This window comes from Vombatus ursinus, unplaced genomic scaffold (assembly GCF_900497805.2).
Source record: "Vombatus ursinus unplaced genomic scaffold, bare-nosed wombat genome assembly UNPS02014787.1, whole genome shotgun sequence".
Lineage (NCBI taxonomy): Eukaryota > Metazoa > Chordata > Mammalia > Diprotodontia > Vombatidae > Vombatus > Vombatus ursinus.
The window spans coordinates 7,047,906-7,071,125 of record NW_020954565.1 but is presented as its reverse complement, the minus strand read 5'-3'; the positions used below and the strand labels follow the sequence as shown (position 1 = coordinate 7,071,125).

General features: G+C 34.6%; 1 protein-coding gene across 1 annotated transcript in view; it reads left to right on the top strand.

Moving 5' to 3' along the window:
• The window catches only part of COL11A1 (collagen type XI alpha 1 chain), a 289,348-nt gene that overhangs the window by 229,655 nt on the left and 36,473 nt on the right, over nucleotides 1–23,220 (top strand). The window contains exons 50-54 of the mRNA XM_027868250.1: nucleotides 13,566–13,619; nucleotides 14,056–14,163; nucleotides 14,407–14,460; nucleotides 15,358–15,411; nucleotides 17,375–17,428. Coding sequence (XP_027724051.1) covers nucleotides 13,566–13,619; nucleotides 14,056–14,163; nucleotides 14,407–14,460; nucleotides 15,358–15,411; nucleotides 17,375–17,428 — 324 coding nt within the window. The remainder of the gene's footprint in view (nucleotides 1–13,565; nucleotides 13,620–14,055; nucleotides 14,164–14,406; nucleotides 14,461–15,357; nucleotides 15,412–17,374; nucleotides 17,429–23,220) is intronic.

Below are 23,220 nucleotides of genomic sequence, written 5' to 3'. Positions count from 1 at the left end.
ACTGTGGCTGACCTCACCCTTACTTTTATACTTTAGTATGAAACTGATGGGAACTTTGGTAGTGAATATTTTTATATATATACATATATATGTATATATGTGTTTATGTATATATATATATTATATATATATGTGTGTGTGTGTGTGTGTGTGTGTGTGTGTGTGTGTATGTATGAAGCATCTTTCAGGTGTTTGTGTGTGGCTTACTTAAAGCCCTGTTGTAAAAACTGCTATGTGGATGGCAGTCTTTCACATTTCAGATGTGGAAAGTATAATTTTGTATTTGTATTTTCAAATAAATAAGTTTGTGAAAGGTTCCCATCCTCTACTGTGGTCCAGAAATCAATGTGTTTGTCTGACAAAAAAAAAATAAAATAAACTGTTTTGAACAGCAAAAAAGAACCTCATTAAAATTTGACTTTACTAGTTTTTCTATGCAAACTTTATAAACTCCCCAGATCCTAACTCTTCAGGTGATATAAGGCCAGGGCCATCTACTTGTTGCTTAGGTACCGAGACTTAGCGTTTGCTTAGTGTTAAAGTTTGTGATCTTGGCAGAGCTGAAATAACATTTTTGCCTCTGACAGTCAGTTCTGAGAGTATCTTGCCTGCAACGGAAAGAACATACTTATCTGCTGTATCCTAGAGACCTGTTGTTGGTGTGATCCTCTCCGACTGAGAAGACGTCCACATAATTAGACAAGTCAGCTGTTAGCTCTCAGCATTTTAACTTTCTGACCCAGCATGAGGAGATATTTCTTAGGAAATTAGACTTTTTTTATTTAAACACTGAACAATATTTCAATTAAATCATAAAAGTTTTAAAATTGGTATAAATCATTCATGTAATGCAGGGTTTGCATATTTTATTTTAAAAGTGAAAAAAATTTGTAATTGTAGTCTTTTTTTCTCCTTTGTACAAATAGGTTATTTTTCATAAGTCAGTCATCTTATAAATGTTTTCCTATTCCATAATTATCTAGTTTCTACATTTGGCTAAATGTTAATAGCAACAATTTCTGTAGGAACATTAGACACTTTTGAAAGTCATTCTGCCCACAAATAGATTTTCATGGAGATTGTTTCAAAGCAGACAAAGTCTTGGTGACCTTTACCTTGTATCTATATATTTAATACTGCTTAAATATTTTTTGAATTGAAGGAATTAAACTGAATGACCATTGCTCAATTAAGTAGCATTAACCTTGAGGGTACATTGTATTAAATAAATTTTTTCTGAAGATCTGTCCACCACCCTCAGAAATGTGAAGGCAAAGCTTTCTACCCACCCCCACTCACAGGACAGTTCTCTTAAGCAGGAAGTCTGTTGTAATTGCCCATTATTCAATTAATGCCATGCTATGTTGGAATTATTCAATTTTAATTGTGGTTTTGGAAATCATGAATGATTCAAATAGGTCAGATGATTCAAATAAATTTTCAAACTAAATCATTAATTTTATATATATCTTTTTTTCAAATTAATGAAGACATTTCTATTTCTTCAAATTAATGAAGGCATTTATACAATTCTAACATAGCCATGTTAACAGAATATTTTAGGTATTAGGTTGTCTTATTTTGTGTAGCACAGATAGCCAGCTCCAAAAGTATGTCCTTTTCATCTTCTATATTTATCTTTAAATTCAATTATGCACAATCACCAGTATCTCAGTGATGCTAAATGAAACCTTTGTTTTATGAGGTTTCTACGATGACAGACTTGACAACAAATATCCCAACAATGTTAAAAAAAAGCCTCACTGAAATTAAAAAATATCTTGGATAGTGTTTAAATGTGAACAACATTTTATTTTAGTTGCTTAGTAACTATAAAACATACCTTTTAATAATGGAGTCTGCCACCATAGGGAAACATAATAGTATACATAAATATGATCAATGAAAGTCTTTTTGAAATAAATATTTATAAATCACACGTACTTGAATATGATAAGAAACGCTTGATATTGATCTTTCGGGAAAACTTTTTTAAAAGAACTTTTAAATTCTTTTGTCTTTATCTGAAAGACCACTAGTAATAGTTAATAGTTTTACATTCTATTGCCTGTATCCCTCAAAGGTGTCCATCAGCAATTCTGAACCCAAGTATATTTTAGATGTGATTTTTTTTAAACAAGTGTAAAAAAAAAGTCACAGGTTTATTTTTCTTATTTTTTTTAAACAAATGACTTAGATTTATCCCTATAAAATTTCACATTATTTTATTTGTGCTAATGATCTAGACTGTTTTGATCTTCTAGAATCCTCACTCTCTCATTTAGTGTGGTAGTATTCTCTCCTAGTCTTGTATCATCTGCAAATCTGATGAGCTTACCATCTATGCCTTTATCAAAAGCATTAATAATTAACATAAAGCCAAAGACAGATTCCTAGAACAGTATGTGGGAGGCCTCTTCAAAGTTAATAGTAAACAATCTTTACACAGATGTGGCTATTCAAAGTTATGAATCCATCACATTGTCCTGATCTGTAGCTTGTAGTTCTTCATCATCATATATGTGTGTGTGTATATATACATACATACATACATACATACATATATATATGAAAAACTAAAATCACAGTTCTTGGCACATATTAAGTACTTAATACCTTTTCATTGATTGATTGATGAGCAATGTTGACTAACAATAATAATATATATATATAATTGTATATATTATATATATATAGTATATATATATATTGTATATGTATGTATATATGTATATATATATTGTGTGTGTGTGTGTGTGTGTGTATATATATATATATATATATACACAGAGAGAGAGCACTTTACACTTGTTATCCTCTTAATAACCCTGAGAAGTGCTATAATTATCCCTATTTTATAAATGAGGAAACTGGGACAGATAGAGGTTAAGTGACTTGCTTAGAGTTGCATAGCTAGCAAATGTCTGAAGTGAAATTTAAACTCAGGTCATCCTGACTCTAGGTCCAGCATGCTCTCCACTGCACCTTGTAGCTAAACTATATCCATGCACATATTTATAAATACTATATCTATATATCTATAAAATATCTATGATATTCCATTGACATACCAGTTTAGTTAACCTATTGATAATGGGAATTAGGCTTTCTCCACTCATCCTTTACTTTTTCAGATGTTTCCTAATGATCCCTTTCATAATATAATGTAGAATTTTCCTAGTAATCAAACTCAAATTCACTAGTCTGCAGTTTGTAAATGATTTTTTTTTAAATTGAGACCTTTGTCCCTTTTCATTAGTACATTATCTCTTCTTCCTCTACAATCTTTCAAAGATCACTCACAAGTGGATCAGCAATCACAAGATTTTCAGTATCAAAGGATGCTATTCATAAAGAGCCAGACAATCTGAACTCACGAAGATCAAGTTGGGTTATCCTAACATCTGCCACCTTACCTACACTGGAGTATTCATTCTCTGTTAGCTATTTTTGTACTATCCTTTCTAATTCAATGATCATTATCTTCATAAGAGAATAATTTTTTTGTCATTTCAATCATGTTTGACTCCTCATGACCCCATTTGGAGTTTTATTGGCAGAGACACTGGAGTGGTTTGCCATTTCCTTCTCCAGTTCATTTGACAGATGAAGAAACTGAGGCAAACAGGATTAAGTGATTTGCCCAGGGTCATACAGTTAGTAAGTTTCTGAGGCTGGATTTGAACTCAGATCTTCCTGACTCCAGGCCTGGAGCTCTATCCAATGCTAGGTATGTGATCCTGGGCAAATTACTTAACCCTATTTGCCTCAGTTTCCTCATCTGTAAAATGAGCTGGAAAATAAAATGGCAAACCACTACAGTGGTTTTGGGGTCAAGAAAACCCCAAATGGAGGTTATAAAGAGTTGAACACAACTGAAATGCCTAAACAACAATAAAACTCCAATGAAAATTTTCATAGATTTTGAAGTTTCCAATGTCTATCAAATGTAAAAATTCTATTTTCTAACTGACTTCAGGCCTATGGAAAACAGTGTTATCTGAGGAAGCAGTTTTTCCGGGACATATTCCATAATCACAACTGTTTCTTTAATATATACACACACACATTGTCATTAGATGAAGAGACTAATTATATCATTGGGGTATTTTGGGACGGATTTATTATAGTCACCAAACAGATAAAATCTGGAGTTTTCTTTGTTAATTTACTTTATATACCTAACTTTTAAAGTGATTTATTTATTATTTGTTCATTAAGGATTAGTTCTTAGAGCATTATCTTGGCTAATGTCCAAAAACCCATTAGTAGAAACTGAATGCCTAAATTTAGAATTTGGATTCCCTTCTTTTATTATTCCAAGTTTACACATTTTAAAAGATTAAGGTGTGTGTGGGGTGTTATTTTCAGTTGACCAAAGTTTCTGTAATTAAGAATAGCGAAAACAAATTCACGTGTCCTCATCAGTCAATATCAATCAATTAATGGACATTTATTAAATACCTCTATGTGCCAAGCACTGTGCTAAGTGATTTCATCACTTTTTTGGACAGATGACAGCAGCTCCCTACAATTATTCTTCCATTTACACAATTCCTTTGTGATTGTATCCATCAATGCTGACATTAAGGCTGTAAGAATCATTCTAGATGTACTCTTGCCCACATAAGCAAACTGCAAGCATTTAGTGCCCCTTCTAGATCATTTTAGCTTTTCCCTAATGCTCTTGTATTCATTAAAAAAAAAGTAAATTAGTTGCTCCTTTATGTTTTTGTCTTCAGTCTCACTGTTGAAGATGAAGTATATGCCAGATGTTTAGGGTTTTGGGAAACTCCCTTTTCACTGTGCTCCCATTTAGTAAAAAACTTTATCTAACAATAGCCTGCCAAATTTGAATCCACCGAGAATGTTTCTGTCAAGCAAAGTTCGTGATTTGTGCATCTCTTACACTCCAACTATGTTCTATTACTCCTAAATTTATTCACCCCAGAAAACTAAATGGATCTTTTCTTTTGTCCTATTTTCATCTGGCATTATTTATGGGATAGAGAACTTGGTAGATATAAATTTCTAACCTTAAGATCTCCCTTCAAGAACCATGAATGATAATATAATTCACTGTTGATTAGAGAATTCTGAAAATCAGTTTTGTTTCCTTGGTGAATGCATCAATGCATTTTATCACCTTTAGCACAGTTGAAAAAGCTATTAGACCAGTAAATAATTCAATGACAAAAACAAATATTTCTTGATCAAGTTAGATTTTGCTTATATAAGTTTAATATTCTCTGCATTTATTGTATACATTTGCTCAAGATTTCTGTTGTTCTTCAACTACCAATTGCTTCCACACAAACTCATACTCCATAATGTATTTCTATAATTTTTTTTTCTTAAGGTGGCTTAATAGCTTTAGTGATGAAAGGGAAAGTGCTAGGGATTATAAATTTAAGTAAGCCTTCCCTCCTTTAATCCTTACCTCCCCAGAAATGTACTTGGTGTTCCAGCTTCATAGTTATTGACATGGGTGAGCACAACACAAAAAAGTGGAAAACTACTAGAAAATACCCCTTCTATCTGTAAGGTCCAATATCCAACCTCTTGAACTTTCTGGAACTTTTAACTTTGAGTTCACCCATGAAGCAACCCTCAAGGTTGATACCGCTCAGGAAATAGCTCTTTCCATCTAGAAGACTAGCCTCTGATTATGCCACGTAGGGATCAAAATGCCCTCTCTTATGTTCAGGAGTTTGAGGTTTAAGAACATTGTCCATGAACTTCCCCCATCACAGGACACATGGACAAGCACATGTCTGCTTCTACAATGTGCTTCTATAAAAGAAGCAATTTATCATTGCCCCAGCTGCTACAGCACCTTGGGTTGGGTAGATCAGTTCTCAGGTCTCTGATCTCTAAACTGTGATCAGAATGCTGCAGGTGAGTATATGTAAGTCATATACTCATAACCTAGCTAGTGATAAAGAAGAAATATTTCATGTATGTGTACTCTCCCCACCACAACCTCCATCAAATCATTAGAACACAGATACACAGCTCTGATCTATTGTGCTCTATGCCATCTTCTAAGTTTAAATCTGGCTTCAGAAAGTTATCTATGTGATCCTAAGCAAGTCATTTAATTTCCCAGCCTCAGTTTCGTAAATTGTAAGATAGGGATAATCATAGCATCTACTTCACAGGGTTGTTGTGAGGATTGATCAAGCAAGATAATATTTATAAAGTTTTTAGCACAATGCTAGACACACTTGTTAATCATTTAAATTTTTTTAATCTTCCTCACACCTTCTCCCCTTTATTAAAACAGAAGAAAAGAAAAATAAGACCCTTGTAACAAATATGTATAATTAAGCAAATTTCTGCATTGGCTATGTTTAAATAAATAAATGTATGTATGTGTGTTTACATATACATATGCATGTGTATATATATATACACATATATACATATACATACATTTAAATATAATTATTCATATACATCATTCTATACACTAAGTCCACTAACTCTTTGCCAGGAGGTGGGCAGCATGCTTCCTCATTGGTCCTCCAGAATTGTGGTTGGTCATTTTGTCAATCAGAGTTCACAGGTCTTTCCTTTTTTGTAATATTCTTGTTATCCTATAAATTGTTCTTCTGCTTATGCTTTATTCAGTCTGCATTATTTTATAGAAGTCTGCCCTTGTTTCTCTGATACTGTCTGTTCCATCGTTTTTTATTACATAGTAATATTTCATTACATTTAGCTACCATAATTTGTTCTATCATTCCCTATTTGATGGACACACTATTAGTTTCCAGTCTTTTGCTATTAAAAAAAAACCTACTCTAAATATTTTGTAAATATTGGTCATTTACCTCTTTCTTTCATTTCTGTGATACATAGGCCTTACTTTTTGGACATAGTTCCAAATTGCTTTACAGAATGGCTAGATCAATTCATTGTTCCACCGTTAATGTGCTTATTTTTCCACAGCTTGTCAAACATTTGTCATTTTTTCTTTTGGTCAGTTGTACCAATCCAATAGATGTGTGGTAGAACCTTAAGAGTTGTTTTAATGTACATTTCTTTAATTATTAGTTATTTGAAGCATTTTAGGGGGGCATGGCTATTAAAAGCTAAAATGTCTTCTTTTTAATATGGCCTATTCATCCCCTTTGATTACTTATCAAATGCAGAATGGCTCTTATTCTTATAAATTTGAAATAGCTTCATATACACCTAAAAAATGAGACTTTTTTCAGAGAAAAAGCAACTTTCAGAGAAACTTGCTTCACAGATTCTCCCCTCCCCCCAGTTAATAGCTTCTCTTTATGTTTTTAGCTGTGGTGGTTTTGTTTTCAAAACCCTTTGAACTGTATGTAATCAAAATGCCCCCTTTTATCTTCTATGATATGTTCTATCCCTTATTTGGTTATGAACTCTGACCTTATCCACTGATCTGAAAGGTCATGTCTTTTCTGCTCCTCTGATTGGTTTGTGATGTCTCCCTTAATGTCTAAGTCACATATACATTTGGCATTTATTTATATGGTTTCACTCTCTTTAATTGAGAGACCAAAAGAACAATTTCTCTCAGGATACATCCTTATGAATCTTAGCCAGTCAACCATCTTAAGTCATCCCCTGTCCCTGAAATCTAATTAGGAGTTGTCTATGTGCACTAGATGAGGTACCCGTGGTCATGACCACTTTCTCCATGGGCAGTTGCTTTCCTGACCTGGGATGGAGACTTAAACTCATAACCTCATCATATCAAAGAGTAAGCTCATCAAGCTGAACATGTCCTTTTACAATTGCATTAACTACTTCCCTGAGTTATTGGGACAAAGGTCTTTTCAAAACCTTACATACCTAAAGTAAGTTTGCATTATTCTTGTTATAGAAAGGCCTATCAGCACTGTGGGTAAAAACCTACATAATACTCTTTTAGAAGTCTTCTCTCTCCATATAGCTGAAGGAGTATAGATGAAGACAATTTCTTCATGTTTGGAAAGGATTTTTTCTGGATGGAGGCCAAAAGAGTAAATTATCTCCCCTTGATTTTTGAAGAGGTTCTACTGAGGTAGCAGACATGATTTCTGGACAGACAGGAAACCTTTTACAGTACTGAAGATAAGAATATGAACTTCTGAAGCTTCAAGGGAAGATTTTGACGTGGGATTAGTGAGCCATGCCTCTGGAAAACATTTTCAAAGTGAAGAGACACAAAATATATGTTTCTTCACTTCATAATGTCAGTGGAGCTCTCTCTATGCCAATGAGATGCTTCTGAGGGGAAAAATGGAGATTTTTATTGCACATTTAACTAGCTTGTCACTGTAAATGTTTGAAATTATGTTTTTGAAGACAGGCATTTGCTCTGCCCATTAAACTTGCTAATTTTTTAAATGAAAACCTATTTTGAGTACATTAAGAGAATTTGGTGTCTAAAAGAAACTTGTAGTGAATCACTTTAGAAAGTGGTGAATCTTTTGTTGCATAGCTGATTACCTTATAATTTATTCTTTTGGAGGGAAGAGAAGTGATATTTAATTTAGTTTTTTTTAAGTAAGAGTTTGCTTCAAATTCATGTTTCTTCAGAGTATGAGCATTTTATCTAGTAAAAATAATTTTTTAAAAGATGAATATATTGTGTTAACATATAAAGACAGAATCAACACTGATTAAGACCAATAACCTTAAGTAATGTATAGAAATCCACAGGCTATAAATAGTTTTATGCAAGTGATCCCCTAAACAAATAGTGGCCTTCTTAAATGCTCTTATCTTTATGTGTAGAGGATCAGAGTCACAAGAAAGTGTTTAAAATCTGGCTCTGCATATTCCACAGGGGTAGAATTAGAACATCGTGATAGGTCTAGGGGAAACAAAAAAGAGTAGCTGCTAGTTTTGAGCATTACCAAAAGATGGAGGTCACTATTAGTTATCTGAATTCATTTCTTTTTACTTCAAGAGTTAAAAAGAAGACATTCTAATTTTGCCATTTGGTTCCATAGAATAACTACCCTCAGTGAAATAATCAAAAGTATTGAAAGTTTACCTTGTCCTTTCAAGTGCAAATGACATGACTAAGCAATTTTTATCTTTAGAAATGTCCCATGATTAACATTCATGATCTACCTGTGCTTCATTAAGTCAATTTATACTCTTAAAATAATCTCCAAATATGTCAGGAACTATTTTTTTTAAAGAAATAATTACAGTGTCTCTTCAGTGCCCTTTCTGGTGATAAATACTTTCATTACTAGTCATCCTCACATACACTAGCCCTATTGATTCAACTCTGACCTTGACACCAAACTAGAAGTCTATTCTAAATAGTCGTCTTTGAAACTGCAAGTACAAAGTGTGACAAACAGGACAACTTGGATGTGATGAAGTCTGTTGTCATATTTAGAGAGAGTATGGTGCAGTATTAAGAGAGGATCTAGTTTCAAATGTTGACTCTATCACTGCCTGTGTGATTTGGGGCAAGTCATTTTACTTCCCTGGCATACTAGATTTCCCTATCTGCAAAGTGAGGGGCCTGGAAGAAATTGCCTCTGAAGTGCCTTCTGGCTTTAAATCCTATGATTGTGATACACAACCTGTTTGTAAGTCAGTCAATAAGAATTTGTAAAGAGCCTACTATGTGCCAGGAACTCTACTCAGTACTAGTGATACAAAGAAAGCCAAAAACAATATCTGCCCTCAAGAAATTTGCAGTCTAATGGGGAAGACAAGATGCAAGCAACTACTTACAAAGAAGATATATACATGATAAATTGGAGATAATCAGTTGAAAGAAGCACTAACATAGAGATCTGGAAAAGCTTCTCGTGGAAGATGGGATTTTAGATGGAAGCCAAGAGGCACAGAAGAGGAGGAAAAGGATTCCAGGCAAGGGGAACAGCCAGTGAAAATGCCTAGAGTTGGGAGATGGAGTGTCTACTTCTTCCTAGGGGACCACTGGAACTTATTGAGTAAGAAAATGGCATAGGCACTGGGAAGATTATTTTGATAGCTACTCAATTGTCAAAATAATGTGGAATGGAGGGTAGACTGGAATGAGAAGAGTCTTGAGGTAGGAAGAACAACAATTGCACTAGGCATGAGTTGTCTACACCAGGCAGTGTCAGAACAAAGAAGGGCACATACATAAGAAATGTTAGCAAAGTTAAGTCAATAGGCCTTGACAATAGATTGCATATAGGGAATGAGGAGTAAAGTTTTGAGCCTGGGTGACTGGGAGGATAGTCATAGAGAAGTTTAGAAAGGGGGTGGGGAGCTAATGAGTCCTATTTTGGATATGTTGAGTGTAAGATGTCTGTGGGGCATCTAGTTTGAGATATCTTAATAGATTTTTGGAAATGTGAGTCTATAAGTTGAGAGAGAAGTTGAAAGTGGATAAGTAGATTTTAGAATCATAGAGATGATAAAATCAGATTCATGGGAGCTGGTGAGATTGCCATGTGAAATAGTATTGTGGGAGAAGAGATGAGGGCCTATAAGACCCCTCCCCCCAATTTTATCTGGTGTGACTTGGACAAAAATCCAGAAACGGAGACTAAGAAAGATTAGTTAAACAGGGAGAGGAAGACTGAGGCTACAGTAGTGTCACAGAAACCTACAATTTCCTAGGAAGGTGTCAAGAAAAAGAGGATGATTGACAAGGGCAGGTAGGTGGCACAGTAGATAGAGCACCGGCCCTGGATTCAGGAAGACCTGAGATCAAATCCAACCTCAGACACATAACACTTAGTAGCTGTGTGACCCTGGGCAAGTCACTTAACCTCATTGCCTAGCCCAAAAAAAAAGAAAAAAGAGGGTGATTGACCAAGATAAAAAATTTGCAGAGAGGTACAAGAAATGATGAGGATCAAGAAAGGGTCATTAGATTTAGCAATTAAGAGATCAATTAAGAAACCAGACTGGAGAGTGTTTAAAAGAGAGTTAGTGAAAAAGTAGTAGAGGTATCAATTATAGACAGTCTTCTCGAGGAGCTTAGCCATTAAAGGGAGAAGAGAGATGGTTCAATGGCTGGTGGGGATGGGAAGATCAAATGAAATTATTTTGAAGATGAGGGAGATGTGGGCACATTTATAGACAGTATGGAAGCAGCCAGTAGACAAGGATATACAGAGAGATATAGAAAGATAGCAAACAATTTTATTGAATCCTGCTCCTCCTTGTATGCATTACTTTTGAGGACCACTCTTATCTAGTTTAAGTGGGGCCTGCAAGCTTTTACAAAGGTCTAGGTGTACTACATCAGGCATAAAGTGATGCATGAGTGAAATTGCATGATATTTATATGAAATATTGGGGAAAAGTTTCAACATTTATAAATGCAAAATGTTTATTTCCATAATGAAACTGTTATAGGCAGCTTTACAATTGCTTCAATTATTTTGCTAATAAATTCATTAAAATTTATTCAGAAGGCATGAACACACAGCTCAAAAGATATCCTAGAAAACATGCCTTACTTATAATTCCATTACTGTTGACTCTCTGAATGATTTATTACTTTTCAAATAATGCAAATACTGGGGTGTGCAGGTCCAATTGATCCAAAGTAACCAAACAGATTAACACTTCATCTTGAAAGAGAAAACAATAATTTTCAAGTAAACAGTTTTAATATCAATCCAATATGACACTATCATCTTGTCAAAGTCCTTGTATATTACGTATTTGTAATTATAGAAGTGAAAAATTGACAGTATGTGATCACTAAAGATATTCTACCTCCCCTAATAACAACCTAAGAGAGTGTTTTAGTGTGTCCCCTGTGCTTAGGGGTTGGCATGATACAAAATTAATACTGTCTTGAGTTACTAAGACACACCTGTCCCTATACCTTATTGTAAAAATAGCCACATTTGCAATCTGTTTTTAGTCCTTACTGGGAATAATTTAAAAGTTTTATCATTGGTCAGCATACACACCAAGTAATTGGGAAAGCTATATCTTCAAAGTCTTCCAAAAATAACTATCTAATAAATGACAAAAAAAAAGTACAAAATAACACCATGTTAATACTAGGTTGGATGGTTGGGGAATTGTTTTAAAAGATGACATCATTTGGAGATAATAATCCAATCCACCAAATATTTATTAAGCACCTATGATATGCAAGGCACTGGGAATACAAAGACAAAATAAAAAAAAAATAGCCCCTGCCCTTGAGGAGCTCACAGTCTACAGGACAGCCAAAGGAGCTGAAGGAGTTTTTAGCTTCCATGTTTTGCAGCTCAGAAAAATTTCCTCTCAAAAGTTAGAAATGGAATAAAGGCACTGTGTAAGAATGAAAGATGTAGTTTTCACCTGAATGCTTCCTAAAAGAGAACACATTGTTATATTTTCACAGATTTGTAAATGGAGCATTACAATAACAAGAGTGTTCCCGAAGATGTTTATCAGTCCACTGAGCTAGAGAAAAAAAAAAAAGTCATCCATAAATAACTGTGGGAAGAATGAATCCAAAGAAAGGATTTGAAATGTATTATGTAGATGTTCATGAATTGAATAAATTCCATTAATAATATATGACTTTTCATCCAGCTCAGATTATTTACATTGTCTTTTCTAATTTTGAAATCATTAACCATTTTCAATAAGAACACTCCCTTCACTAGAATTCTAGAAAATCAAATTCTATAGTATTTTCTTAATAATTATTTATTTTAATTAAACTTAATTAAAAAATGCAAGTTATTTAACAATCATCCATCTATTGCTTACCTTAATATTCATTACTCTCCTTTATATTTTCTTCAATCTACCTAAAATGGCCTTACTATTTTTCACACACAAAATATCTCTTATTTTCAAGCTTCTGTTTGAGATGTTCCCTGAAAGTGGCATGTATTACTTCTTTGTTTCCACCTCTTAAAGTTCAGTTCGTATGCCATATCCCACAAGAAACCTTTTCTGACTCTTCCATCTGCTGATTATTCCTCCCTCAAATTCCTTGTGTTTAATATATATAGATATGTATGTGTTTACATACTTACATATATTGTAGAAATTTACATGTATACATGTTACCTCATCCAACAGATCATAATATTCTTTAGGGTAGAAATCATTCCGTTTATATTTTCATTATTACCTAGCAAGACAAGTTGACAGGTCAACAAACATTTTAAAGTAGGTGCTGGATATATGTTTATTGATTGATTAAAATTATTTGCCAATGATTAGTGGAATGAATGATATGCGGCTATCAGTTATGGAAAGAAGACCGACCTACTAGTCAGGAGACTTGGGTTCTTGTTCATGCTTCATTAATAACTAGCTATGTGATTTTAATAAATTCATTTACCCTGGACCTGGACCCTATCCATAATGTCTCAAATCAGGATTGGCACCTTCTATATTTAAAATTATAAGACCAGACAGAAAGACAGACCAACCATTTATTAAGCACTTAGAAGCAATGTTGCTTCTAAAATTGTCTAGTTTACTAACCTGGTCTCCAATTGGAAAAATAAAATCGTAGTAATTCAAAAAGGGGAAAAGTAACTAAACTAATCTTTGTCATAGTTGATGTTTGACTTTCATATTTCATATACATATGTGTACTTTTTAAATGATAGGGTGAACCTGGAGAAGCAGGGAATCCTGGCCCCCCTGGAGAATCTGGCCCTGGTGTAAGTATTCCATTTATTGTTATTAAAGAGGACAACAAATTCAAAAATGTTCTTTAACTCAATGATATTGGACTGATTTCTTATCATTCCCATCTTATTAAATGCAACCATTCCATATAGCAAAACCAAATTATTTCATGATTGTGATTATCTTGATTTCTAATTATTTAAAGATGAAGAAAACATTGTTTCAATAAAAGTATTATTCACGCTACAACCTGTTTATTATACAAGGTACTCAAAGCATTTCTTCTATGTGTACTTTCCCTAAAATTTGGTTCTGCAGCAGTCAAATAAAAATTCAAAGGATAACTGTAAAATTGGAAAGTGACTTTCTCCAGGTAAATGGGAAAGTTTAAATTGGATTGTCATCATTTTCTCTCTAACACATTTTGGTATAAAGCCTTTAAATGGTTCTTTTTATTATATTATGCAGGGTCCAAAAGGTGAACGAGGAGAAAAAGGTGAAGCAGGTCCTCCTGGTGCTGCAGGACCTCCAGGAATCAAGGGACCCCCAGGTGATGATGGACCTAAAGGCAATCCAGTAAGTGAGCCAACTACCTTAAAATCAAGGCACTGATATACAAGTATCCATGAGAGTTTTCAGAATTGTTTATGATGGAACTGTTGCTTCTGAGTCACTAATCAGAGAAATATATATTCATTTCCACAAAAGTGAAGGGGAAGAGAGGTTGTTAAGGGAAGGAGAAGCATTATTTTTTCAACTGTTTTGTTCTGTTTTGAATTCACTAGCTGACTATTTTTTTTCCATTTTCAATTTTTCTAGGGTCCTGTTGGCTTCCCTGGTGATCCTGGTCCTCCTGGTGAGCCAGGGCCTGCTGTAAGTATCCTAGAAAATAAAGAACCTTTAGAAGAATTTGTCTTTATCGTTGCTTTTTTTTTTCTTAAGTAAAATAGACCTACATTGGTATAACTTATGACCCTTTGGAAATAGGCTAAATGTATCTTCATTACAGTTAAGAGAAGATAGAAGATAGATAAATAGTTGAACAAACAGATAAGCTGATTATTTATTAATCATTTACTATATTTCAGATATGATGCTAAGGGCTGACTTACTTTAGAAAACAAGATAGTCCCTCCAGGAGCTTAGATTCTAGTAGGGGGCTATAACACATAAAGGGCAGCTATAAAGTATGTTTGAGGGATTATGGCATCCAGTGGCATGACATGGTTCTAACAGGGAAGTGGCCTGGAAGCATGAATCCAGGAAAAAGAAGGCAAAACCTTATTTATTAGAACGAAGAGACCCAGGGGGCAGAATCCAGCTTACGGGTGGGAAGGAGGTAGAGGTCATGAGTGGAGCAGAAAAGCATAGCATGAGAACTTGTTTTGCTGTTGAAGTATGTGCAAAGGTTAGTGGCAGAATCATTGGGCTCTTTCTGATTCTTTCATTCTCTTCTTTTCCATGGGAAAGGACATTTCTCCACAATGTCATTTCCCCTGAAATGGGAATGTGCAGGTCTATAATGTGTCCTTTGAATATCCAATCAAACTAAATCCCAACAACTTCACTGAAGATTGCAGAGCTGCTACTCCTTCTTCTGGACCAGGGGTAGTGCCATGTCTTTGGTTGTCCAACCTGTCATGATCTTAATAAATCTCAGCATTATGTTAAGTGGAATGGCTTATTCTATTTTCATTTCTGGCAAAAAAAATATAGACCAAATGTAATCTGCTACAAATAATTTAGTTTTCCTCTTTGTTGCTCTTTTAGGGTCAAGATGGTGTTGGTGGTGATAAGGGTGAAGATGGAGATGCTGGTCAGCCTGTAAGTAAGCTTTTATATATTCTTTGCATCATCTTAAGGCATTTTTGGAAGTAAATGAAGCTGGTAAGCTTCTTAGGAAAATAATAATGTGGATTCCATTGTTCTTTTAGTCTGAAATTGATTTTTACAAATATCTATCTAAGACTTATTTTTTTTCTTTTTCCTACAAGACACCGACATCTGGTATCTTTAAATATCTGAAACATATTTTTGTTAACTTGTTTTGTGTGTGCATGTGTGTGTGATTTTTTTTTTCACTCTATGATATAGTACTTGGAGAAATGAGGAAAAGATTTGGGGTCAATTTTTTTTTAAGTTATAATGACTAGAGCTGTCCAAGAGTAGAATGGGCTATGTTAGAATTGAGTAGGTTCCCCATCACTTTTAAATGAGGATCTGTCATAGCATTTGAGAATAGCATAGAAGGGATTCCTGCTGTGGTATAGGTTAGACTATATGATGTCAATCAGTCAACAAACAATTATTAAATGATTTCCAAGTGTTAGCATTGGTACTAAGCTCAAGATACAAAGAAAGACAAAAGATAGTCCTTGCTCTCAAAGAAATTATAATCTAAAGGAAGAGACAACAAAAAATAACTGTCCAAACAGGCTACCTACAGGGTAAAATGAAATGATGAACAGAGGGCGTGCACTAACATTAAAGGTAACAAGAAAGGCTTCATGGAGAAGGTAGGACTTTACCTGGGACTTCAGGGAAGCCAAGAGGCAGAGAAGGAGGAGGGAGAGTACTTGATGCATGGGAAACAGCCAGTGAAAATATCCAGAGTACAGAGACAGTGTCTTGTGTGAGAAACATTAGTGAGACCAGTATTAGTGAATTGCAGAATATGTGGAGGTGGGTGCAAGGTATAAGAAACCTGAAAATGTAGGGGGTGGGGAGCAGGTTATAAAAGTCTTTGAATGCCAAACAGAGGATTTTTATAATTGATTCTGGAGGTGACAGGGAGGCACTAGAGTTTATTGAGTAGGGGAATGACATGATCAGACTTGTACTTTTGGAAGAACATTTAGACAGCTGAGTGGGGGATGAACTGGAATGGAGAGAGAAGTAGTAGGGAGACCAAGCAAGTTATTTCAGTAGTCTAGGCATGAGTGATAAAGGTTTGTGCCAAGATAGTGACAGTGTCAGGGGAGAGAAGGGGAAATATAAGAAAGATGCTAAGGTGGAAAGAATATTGACTCTGACATCAGAGGGTCTGGCCTGAAATCCTACCTTGGACACATTGCCTACATATAGGTAATGACCATAGGAACCAACTTAATATCCCTGGTTCTCAGTTTCCTCATCTGTAAAATGTAAAGGTTGGACTAGATGGCCTCTGGGGGCCCTTCCACCTCTAAATCAATGATATGATGAATCCGTGTCTGCAGTCTCAACTCTGACACTTTTCAGTTCTGTGATTCTCCCTTTACGTAGACTATTTGTTGTGATTTAAGGGTTACCAGGAAAGCCCTCCTTCCCCATCCCCAGATATCTTCCTCATACTTGTTCAGATACTTCAGTTTATTTTGTAATTCTGGTTAAAATCCCACAAATTAGAGATTCAGTTAAATTACTGAGCAGGCTGTTTTAGAATTAAATTATAAATGGGGTAACCTATGATAGTTAAGTCACAATCTGAATACGAGTTACTTTAACTGGGATATTTTTCTTATTAACACCTAAGAAAACTCATTGAGGACAAGAGAATTTTGATATGGGCACTATTGTGTTATTTTACCAATGAAGACAACCTTCAATATGACTCCTAGTCATGCACAGATCTATAGGAGATTAATCCTTTGACAGAGCAGGCAAAGGGTTAGAAATCTGGGAAAGGGACAGAGTGATGCTTTGGAGGGCTAGTATAGTTGAATTCAATAAAGATAATTAACTTTAAAGATTCTGTGACATTAAATTAGTTTATGTTTTTTAAATATGTATGCTACACATTTTGCAGGGTCCTCCTGGTCCTTCAGGTGAAGCTGGCCCCCCTGGACCTCCTGGGAAAAGAGTAAGTTTCTATTTTTGTTAATTTGAAATTTTTTCAAGTGTTTTCTACTGCACCCACATTTTTAGGTTTGTGTGAACAATAATTTAAAGGAAAAATAAAAAGGAAAGCAAACAATGGGAAAATAATGCAAATTGTTTAAATGTTCACTAATAGGGAATTTATTTGAAAGTATATTTTCAACATTATGATAAAAAATTCAACAATTATCACTAATTTTACACTTACGTTCTTTGGGCTTCCCTAAGCATTAGATATTTTTATTTAGTTTAATTTGAATCTAATTATCATGCATATGCAAAGACTAATAATAATACGTAGATGATGTAAAGCTATAAGGATTACTTCCTGGGATCAATACATGATTTGGCACTAGGAGGAAGGTAGGAGGAAAATTCTGTTCCTCCTGTCCAAAACTTAGTTTCTTCTGGACAATTACAAGGAGTCTGGTAGTGGAGTAATTCAGCAAGTGCATATGGGTCAGAGTACGAGTATCTCCACTTACTGTTGAAGCATTGTGACCATCACCTTTGACATTAATAGCTATTTATGCCATCAATGGAGAATGAGAAATTTATTTCATTGTACATTAGCATAAACTCAATCCCCCATCCTGGAAATGTGCGAACCAAAAAAGGCCTAATAATTAAAACACAAAGATTTTGGCATTAAATTATAAAGAAGATTTTTTGTCCTTCACATTGAATAGAATATGTGACATTTATGACAAAAAGACCAGTTTTAATTCATTAGGGTTTTTTTTTTCCTGAAGAATGCAGTGTAGGTTTCTTGCTACATATAGTTTATATGTAGTTTTTTTTTTTCCTGAAGAATGTAGTGCAGGTTTCTTGCTATATATAGTTTATATGAAGTTGTTGTTGTTAATTTAAATCCAAAAGATCAAGACAAAAAAAATTATCACTAGATAACCTTCAAAATTTTACTAGATAACCTTTCAAGAATTTACTCCTTTTAAATAGTAGTAACCTTTAGATCTGCCATAGACTAATTTCCAGAAAGCCCAAAATGCAGCTTTATTTTCCAATTAATATTAGAATTTCTTGGGGGTCAGAGTGCCAGGAGAACAAATATATCTGAATCAACCTCTGCAACATGAGAGGCCCAAAGAATTTCCTTTCTGTGATTCGTCACCTTCTTCTACTAGCCATTAAGGCTTATTTTTAGAATAAACATATTCATTATTGTCAGGATACAAGCAGTCCATTCTAATGTGGTGTAGTTGTTAGAGTACTGAAACTAGAGTCAGGAAGAACAGAGTTTGAATCCTGTCTCAGTTACTTACCAGCTGAAGGACCCTAAGCAAGTCATTTAACTTCCTTTGACTTCAATGTTTTCTTCCTAAAGTGGTGATAAAAAGAACACCTACATCACTGGGTATTTGTATCAAATGATGGGATACATGTAAAACTCTTTGTAAAAATCAAAGTACTATGTAAAATCCAGCAATTATTATTGTTATTCTCCTTTCATATTTGGTTTTCTGCATGTCTTACCCAGTTTCCTAATGTTGCCAAGAGCAGAAAGCTATTAAACACAGAGTCCTTTTTTTCTTTGGATTTATTTCCATTCAGTGGTTTTGAGTCATAATTGGTGGTATTATTGCTTTCCAAAGGCAGCAATTCTATTAGGGGAAAATCCTCCCGGACTTCCTCATCTCGGAAGGAAGAGTCCAAGTGTTGAACTCCTTTCTCAACAATTTATTATATTACTCTCCCCATATCTTTCCACATTAGATATTAATCTCATCACCAATAAATAGTTTTAATGCCTCTCATTTTCCTCTCACTCAACAAATGTTAACATTGCCTTTCAGAGATCAGCCTTTCATTAAATGCTGTGTTGTTTTGTTTTCTCTTTCTATGGTAAAGTAAGTCCAATGTTGTTTAAATGTATTCAAATATAGTCTTTGCCTACATCTTCTGTGGAACTAATTGCAAAGGAAAATAGTAATACAAAATGTCTTTTATTCTCAGGCAAAGACATTTAAATCAGTCAAATGGACAGATATCTTTTCTAAATATGCTAAACACTTGAGAAGAGAAGTCTGTCATCTTTAGTAGTGTGATACCATTTGTCCTAAAGGTTAAAGACAATTGAATGTTCTTGTTCAGTCATTCATTCTGAATCTTTATGACCTCTTATGGGGCTTTCTAGGCAAAGATATTGTAGTGGTTTGCCATTTCCTTCTCTAATAGGTTAAGGCAATCAGAGATTAAGTGACTTGACCAGAGTCAAACAGCAAGTGAGTGTCTGAGGCCAGATTTGAACTTAGGTCTTCCTGACAAGAGGTCTAGTTTTCTGTCCACTGAGCAGCCTACTGCCCAGCTAATTTTTACATGTAACTGTAACTCCCTCCTTAAAGAAAAAAAAAAAAGAAATCACTTCCCCTTGCTGTATTTTCAGAATACAGAAACTAGAGCTACAAATACTTAGTAGTGTATGAGTGTGAAATCATCCTATACACTTGGCTATTCATTCGTTGACTATTATTTGTAGTGAAGGTGATATAGAAATGAAATATATGAGAAATATAATCTCTCTACCATTAAAGATTTTTTATAGTGTACTAAGGAAAATTTTACACACACACATACACACACACAAATGCAAAATAACTGAAAAAAATATATAAGAACTACAAACAAGGTTATAAGCAAAATTCAAAGAGGGAGTAGGGAATCACTAGCAATATGAAGTAGTATAGGAATTAAGCAGCTGTTTGAATTTGTAAGGCTCTACTCAAATACCACTTCTTCTATGAAGCACTTTCCAACCATTCCATTCTACTCATTTCACAAAGCTCCCTCTTCTCCTATGAATTTCATAATATTTACGATGGGACCGTTATTTGGCACTTGTGTACTTCCTATGGTCTTAGTTGTCTCTTTATGTTTGTGTCTTGTCTCCTCAACTAGATTATAAATGTCTCGAGGCGGAAGGTTATATTCTTTGTGTCTACAGTGGTATCTAGCACTTTGTTCTTTGCATAGTAAGTGATTATCTGATTGATTGCCAAAAGTTAGACGCTCAAAATAATACTTTTTGTTGGTCTATCTCTAAAGCCAGATGCTTTGATTAGTTATATTGTAGGTACTTAGTAATAGAATTGTTTGGAGAATTAGATATTCTCACTGGATGTCATCTCTCCATAGAACTAATAAATTACCTAACACTTGCTCCTGTGGTTTCCATAGGATACTATAACTAAATATGACATTAGTCAGTGAATTATTGGAAAAAGACAAAAATCAAGAGGAAACTTCATGTTTCTGCAGATGACCAAATATGCTTGTTAAGTTTAACTATTCAGTATACGCAGTATAGACCCACATTCATCACATTTGTAGGCTTTTAAGCCCCAAACACGCAAATATGTGCTAAAGTACATTATAAAAGTCATTACTGGTGTGGGACCTAAGTGTACAAAATCAACTGTGTCCACTCAAGTGTTACCCAAAACATGGACAGAATGAGAATTGTGCAAAAGCAGACACATAAATCCTCTTTGGCGTGTACATAGCCTTCTTAAATTATGAAGTACCATGCACTGTAAGTGTAGCATAAGCCATATACATAATTTATTTTCAATAAATGAAGCAGGCTATAAAATAAAATTATATCCTGGGTTGCAGAAACATGATTTGTTTAAAAAATTACTTCTGAAGTCTGGAGAAATTATTTGTGAAAAGATTGAGTGTTTGATGGCATCAAATACAATTCACACTGATATTTTAAGTTCAGCTCTGCACAACACAAAGTGAAGGGAATACTTGGCAGCTAAATGCCAAGTATCTTGTAGATTTCCATAGAAATAGAAATTATTCAGGCCCCCATACTTATTTTTTAAGGCTTAAATGTCCAGTCAGCTCTTATTGTTGTCATATAGTTATTGTCCAGGTGTGTTTGACTCTTCCTGGTTCCATTTGGGGTTTTCTTGGCAAAGATACTGGAGTAGCTTGCCATTTTCTTCTCTAGCTCATTTTGCAGATGAGGAAACTGATGCAAACAGGGTTAAAGTGACTTGTCCAGGGTCACACAGCTAATAAGAGTCTGAGGCCAAATTTGAACTCAGGGATATGAGTCTTCCTAACTCCAGGCCTGGCAATCTATCTGCTGTGCCACCTAGCTGCCCATATTGAGCTCTTACCTTAAATTAACTATATAATCAAATATTTATAGATCCAATAGCCTTAATATATATTATTCTTTAAATACCTTTACACACACAGTGTTACACTAGGCCAGGGTTCCTTGGTCTATCTGAGAGGTTAATAGTGCTTCAACCTAATGATGAAGACAGATGACATAATACAGGAAAGATCTGACTGAGTGAATAAATGAGAAACACCGCTGGACCTACGTATAAAAAAGAAGTCAGCTAACAGTGGTACAGCAGTCTAAAAGTGGGAGAATTCCATTTTTAAGACTCTTTCAGGGGTGGGGAACCTGTGGCCTCAAGGCCACATGTAGCCTTCTAGGTCCTTGGGTATGACCTTTTGACTGAGTCCAAGTTTTACAGAACAAATTCCCTTAATAAAAGGATTTGTTCTGTGAAGTTTAGATTCAGTCAAAGTTTCCCCACCACCCCGCTAGGCAGTTTAGAGTTATTAGAAAGTATAGAACACCAGTCTCTAAGATACTTGCAACTCTAGCAAAGTCAACAGAAATAGATATTGAGACTATAGCTGCGCTAGCTGGAGAGAGTAGAAAATGGAAAGAAAAGTTAGGTTGAGATTTGAATATTTTGAAAATTGTTTTTGTTCTACATTTCATTTTCATGGTATCATTAAAAATTATTTTGAAACTCTTTTTCTTCCCTTCTGACTTTAAATAAGTATTGCACAAGGGGTATTTTCAGTGAAGAGGGGAGAAAAGGAGAAAGAAAAGAAGAGCAGAAAAGAACTAAAATCAGTGGATGGATGATTGCTGGCAATGAATGACTGCTGTAAATCATGGCCAGAATGATCTGAACTATATCTAACATGAATGATGTCATTCTAGCTTCCATTCAAACACAAAGCATAGCAAAAGACATAGTCATCTCTTTTTGCAATCTGAGAGTCAGTAGTTAGACAATCACAATATAGTGGTAAAACACCTTTGTGGCTCAGTGGATAGACAAGTGGATTTGGAATCAGAAAGATATATGTTCAAGTCCAGCCTCAGAAATTTACTAGTGGTCCTGGGCAAGTCATTTAGTCTCTGTTTGCTTCAGTTATCTCATCTGTAAAAAGGGGATAACACCTAGCTCCCAGGGCTGATAGGCGATGACATAATGTTTATAAAGTGTTTTGAAAACCTTAAAGAGCTATATAAATGTTTGGTATAAGGAATTATCCCTTGGATCCAGAAAGCATAAATATTACTAGCACATTATGGTATCCAGTTGCTAAGGGTATTTTCTTACAGAGTTCCTCTACTAACTTTTTGGGGTCAAATATCATATATTAGTCAGTCAGTCAATCAATTAATCAAAAAACAAAAAAAACTGTTTACATATCTGGCAAATGAGCCAGCCATCTTTTGACACATGAATAATTGTTGCTTTTCAGAGACACGTTGCTGAAAAGGAGAGTTAGTTTCTGTTGTCTTCTTTCCACTTGAGAACTATGTATAATGTTCTCATGCTACACAACTGTAAAAGTTTAAAAAGATAATAACAAATGTGAAACCAACTGATGCATGCAGGAGAAGTGTATGTATAGGTATACGTAGGTATATAGATATGTACATGCACATGTAGTTATAATACATATATATGTACTGTGCATGGA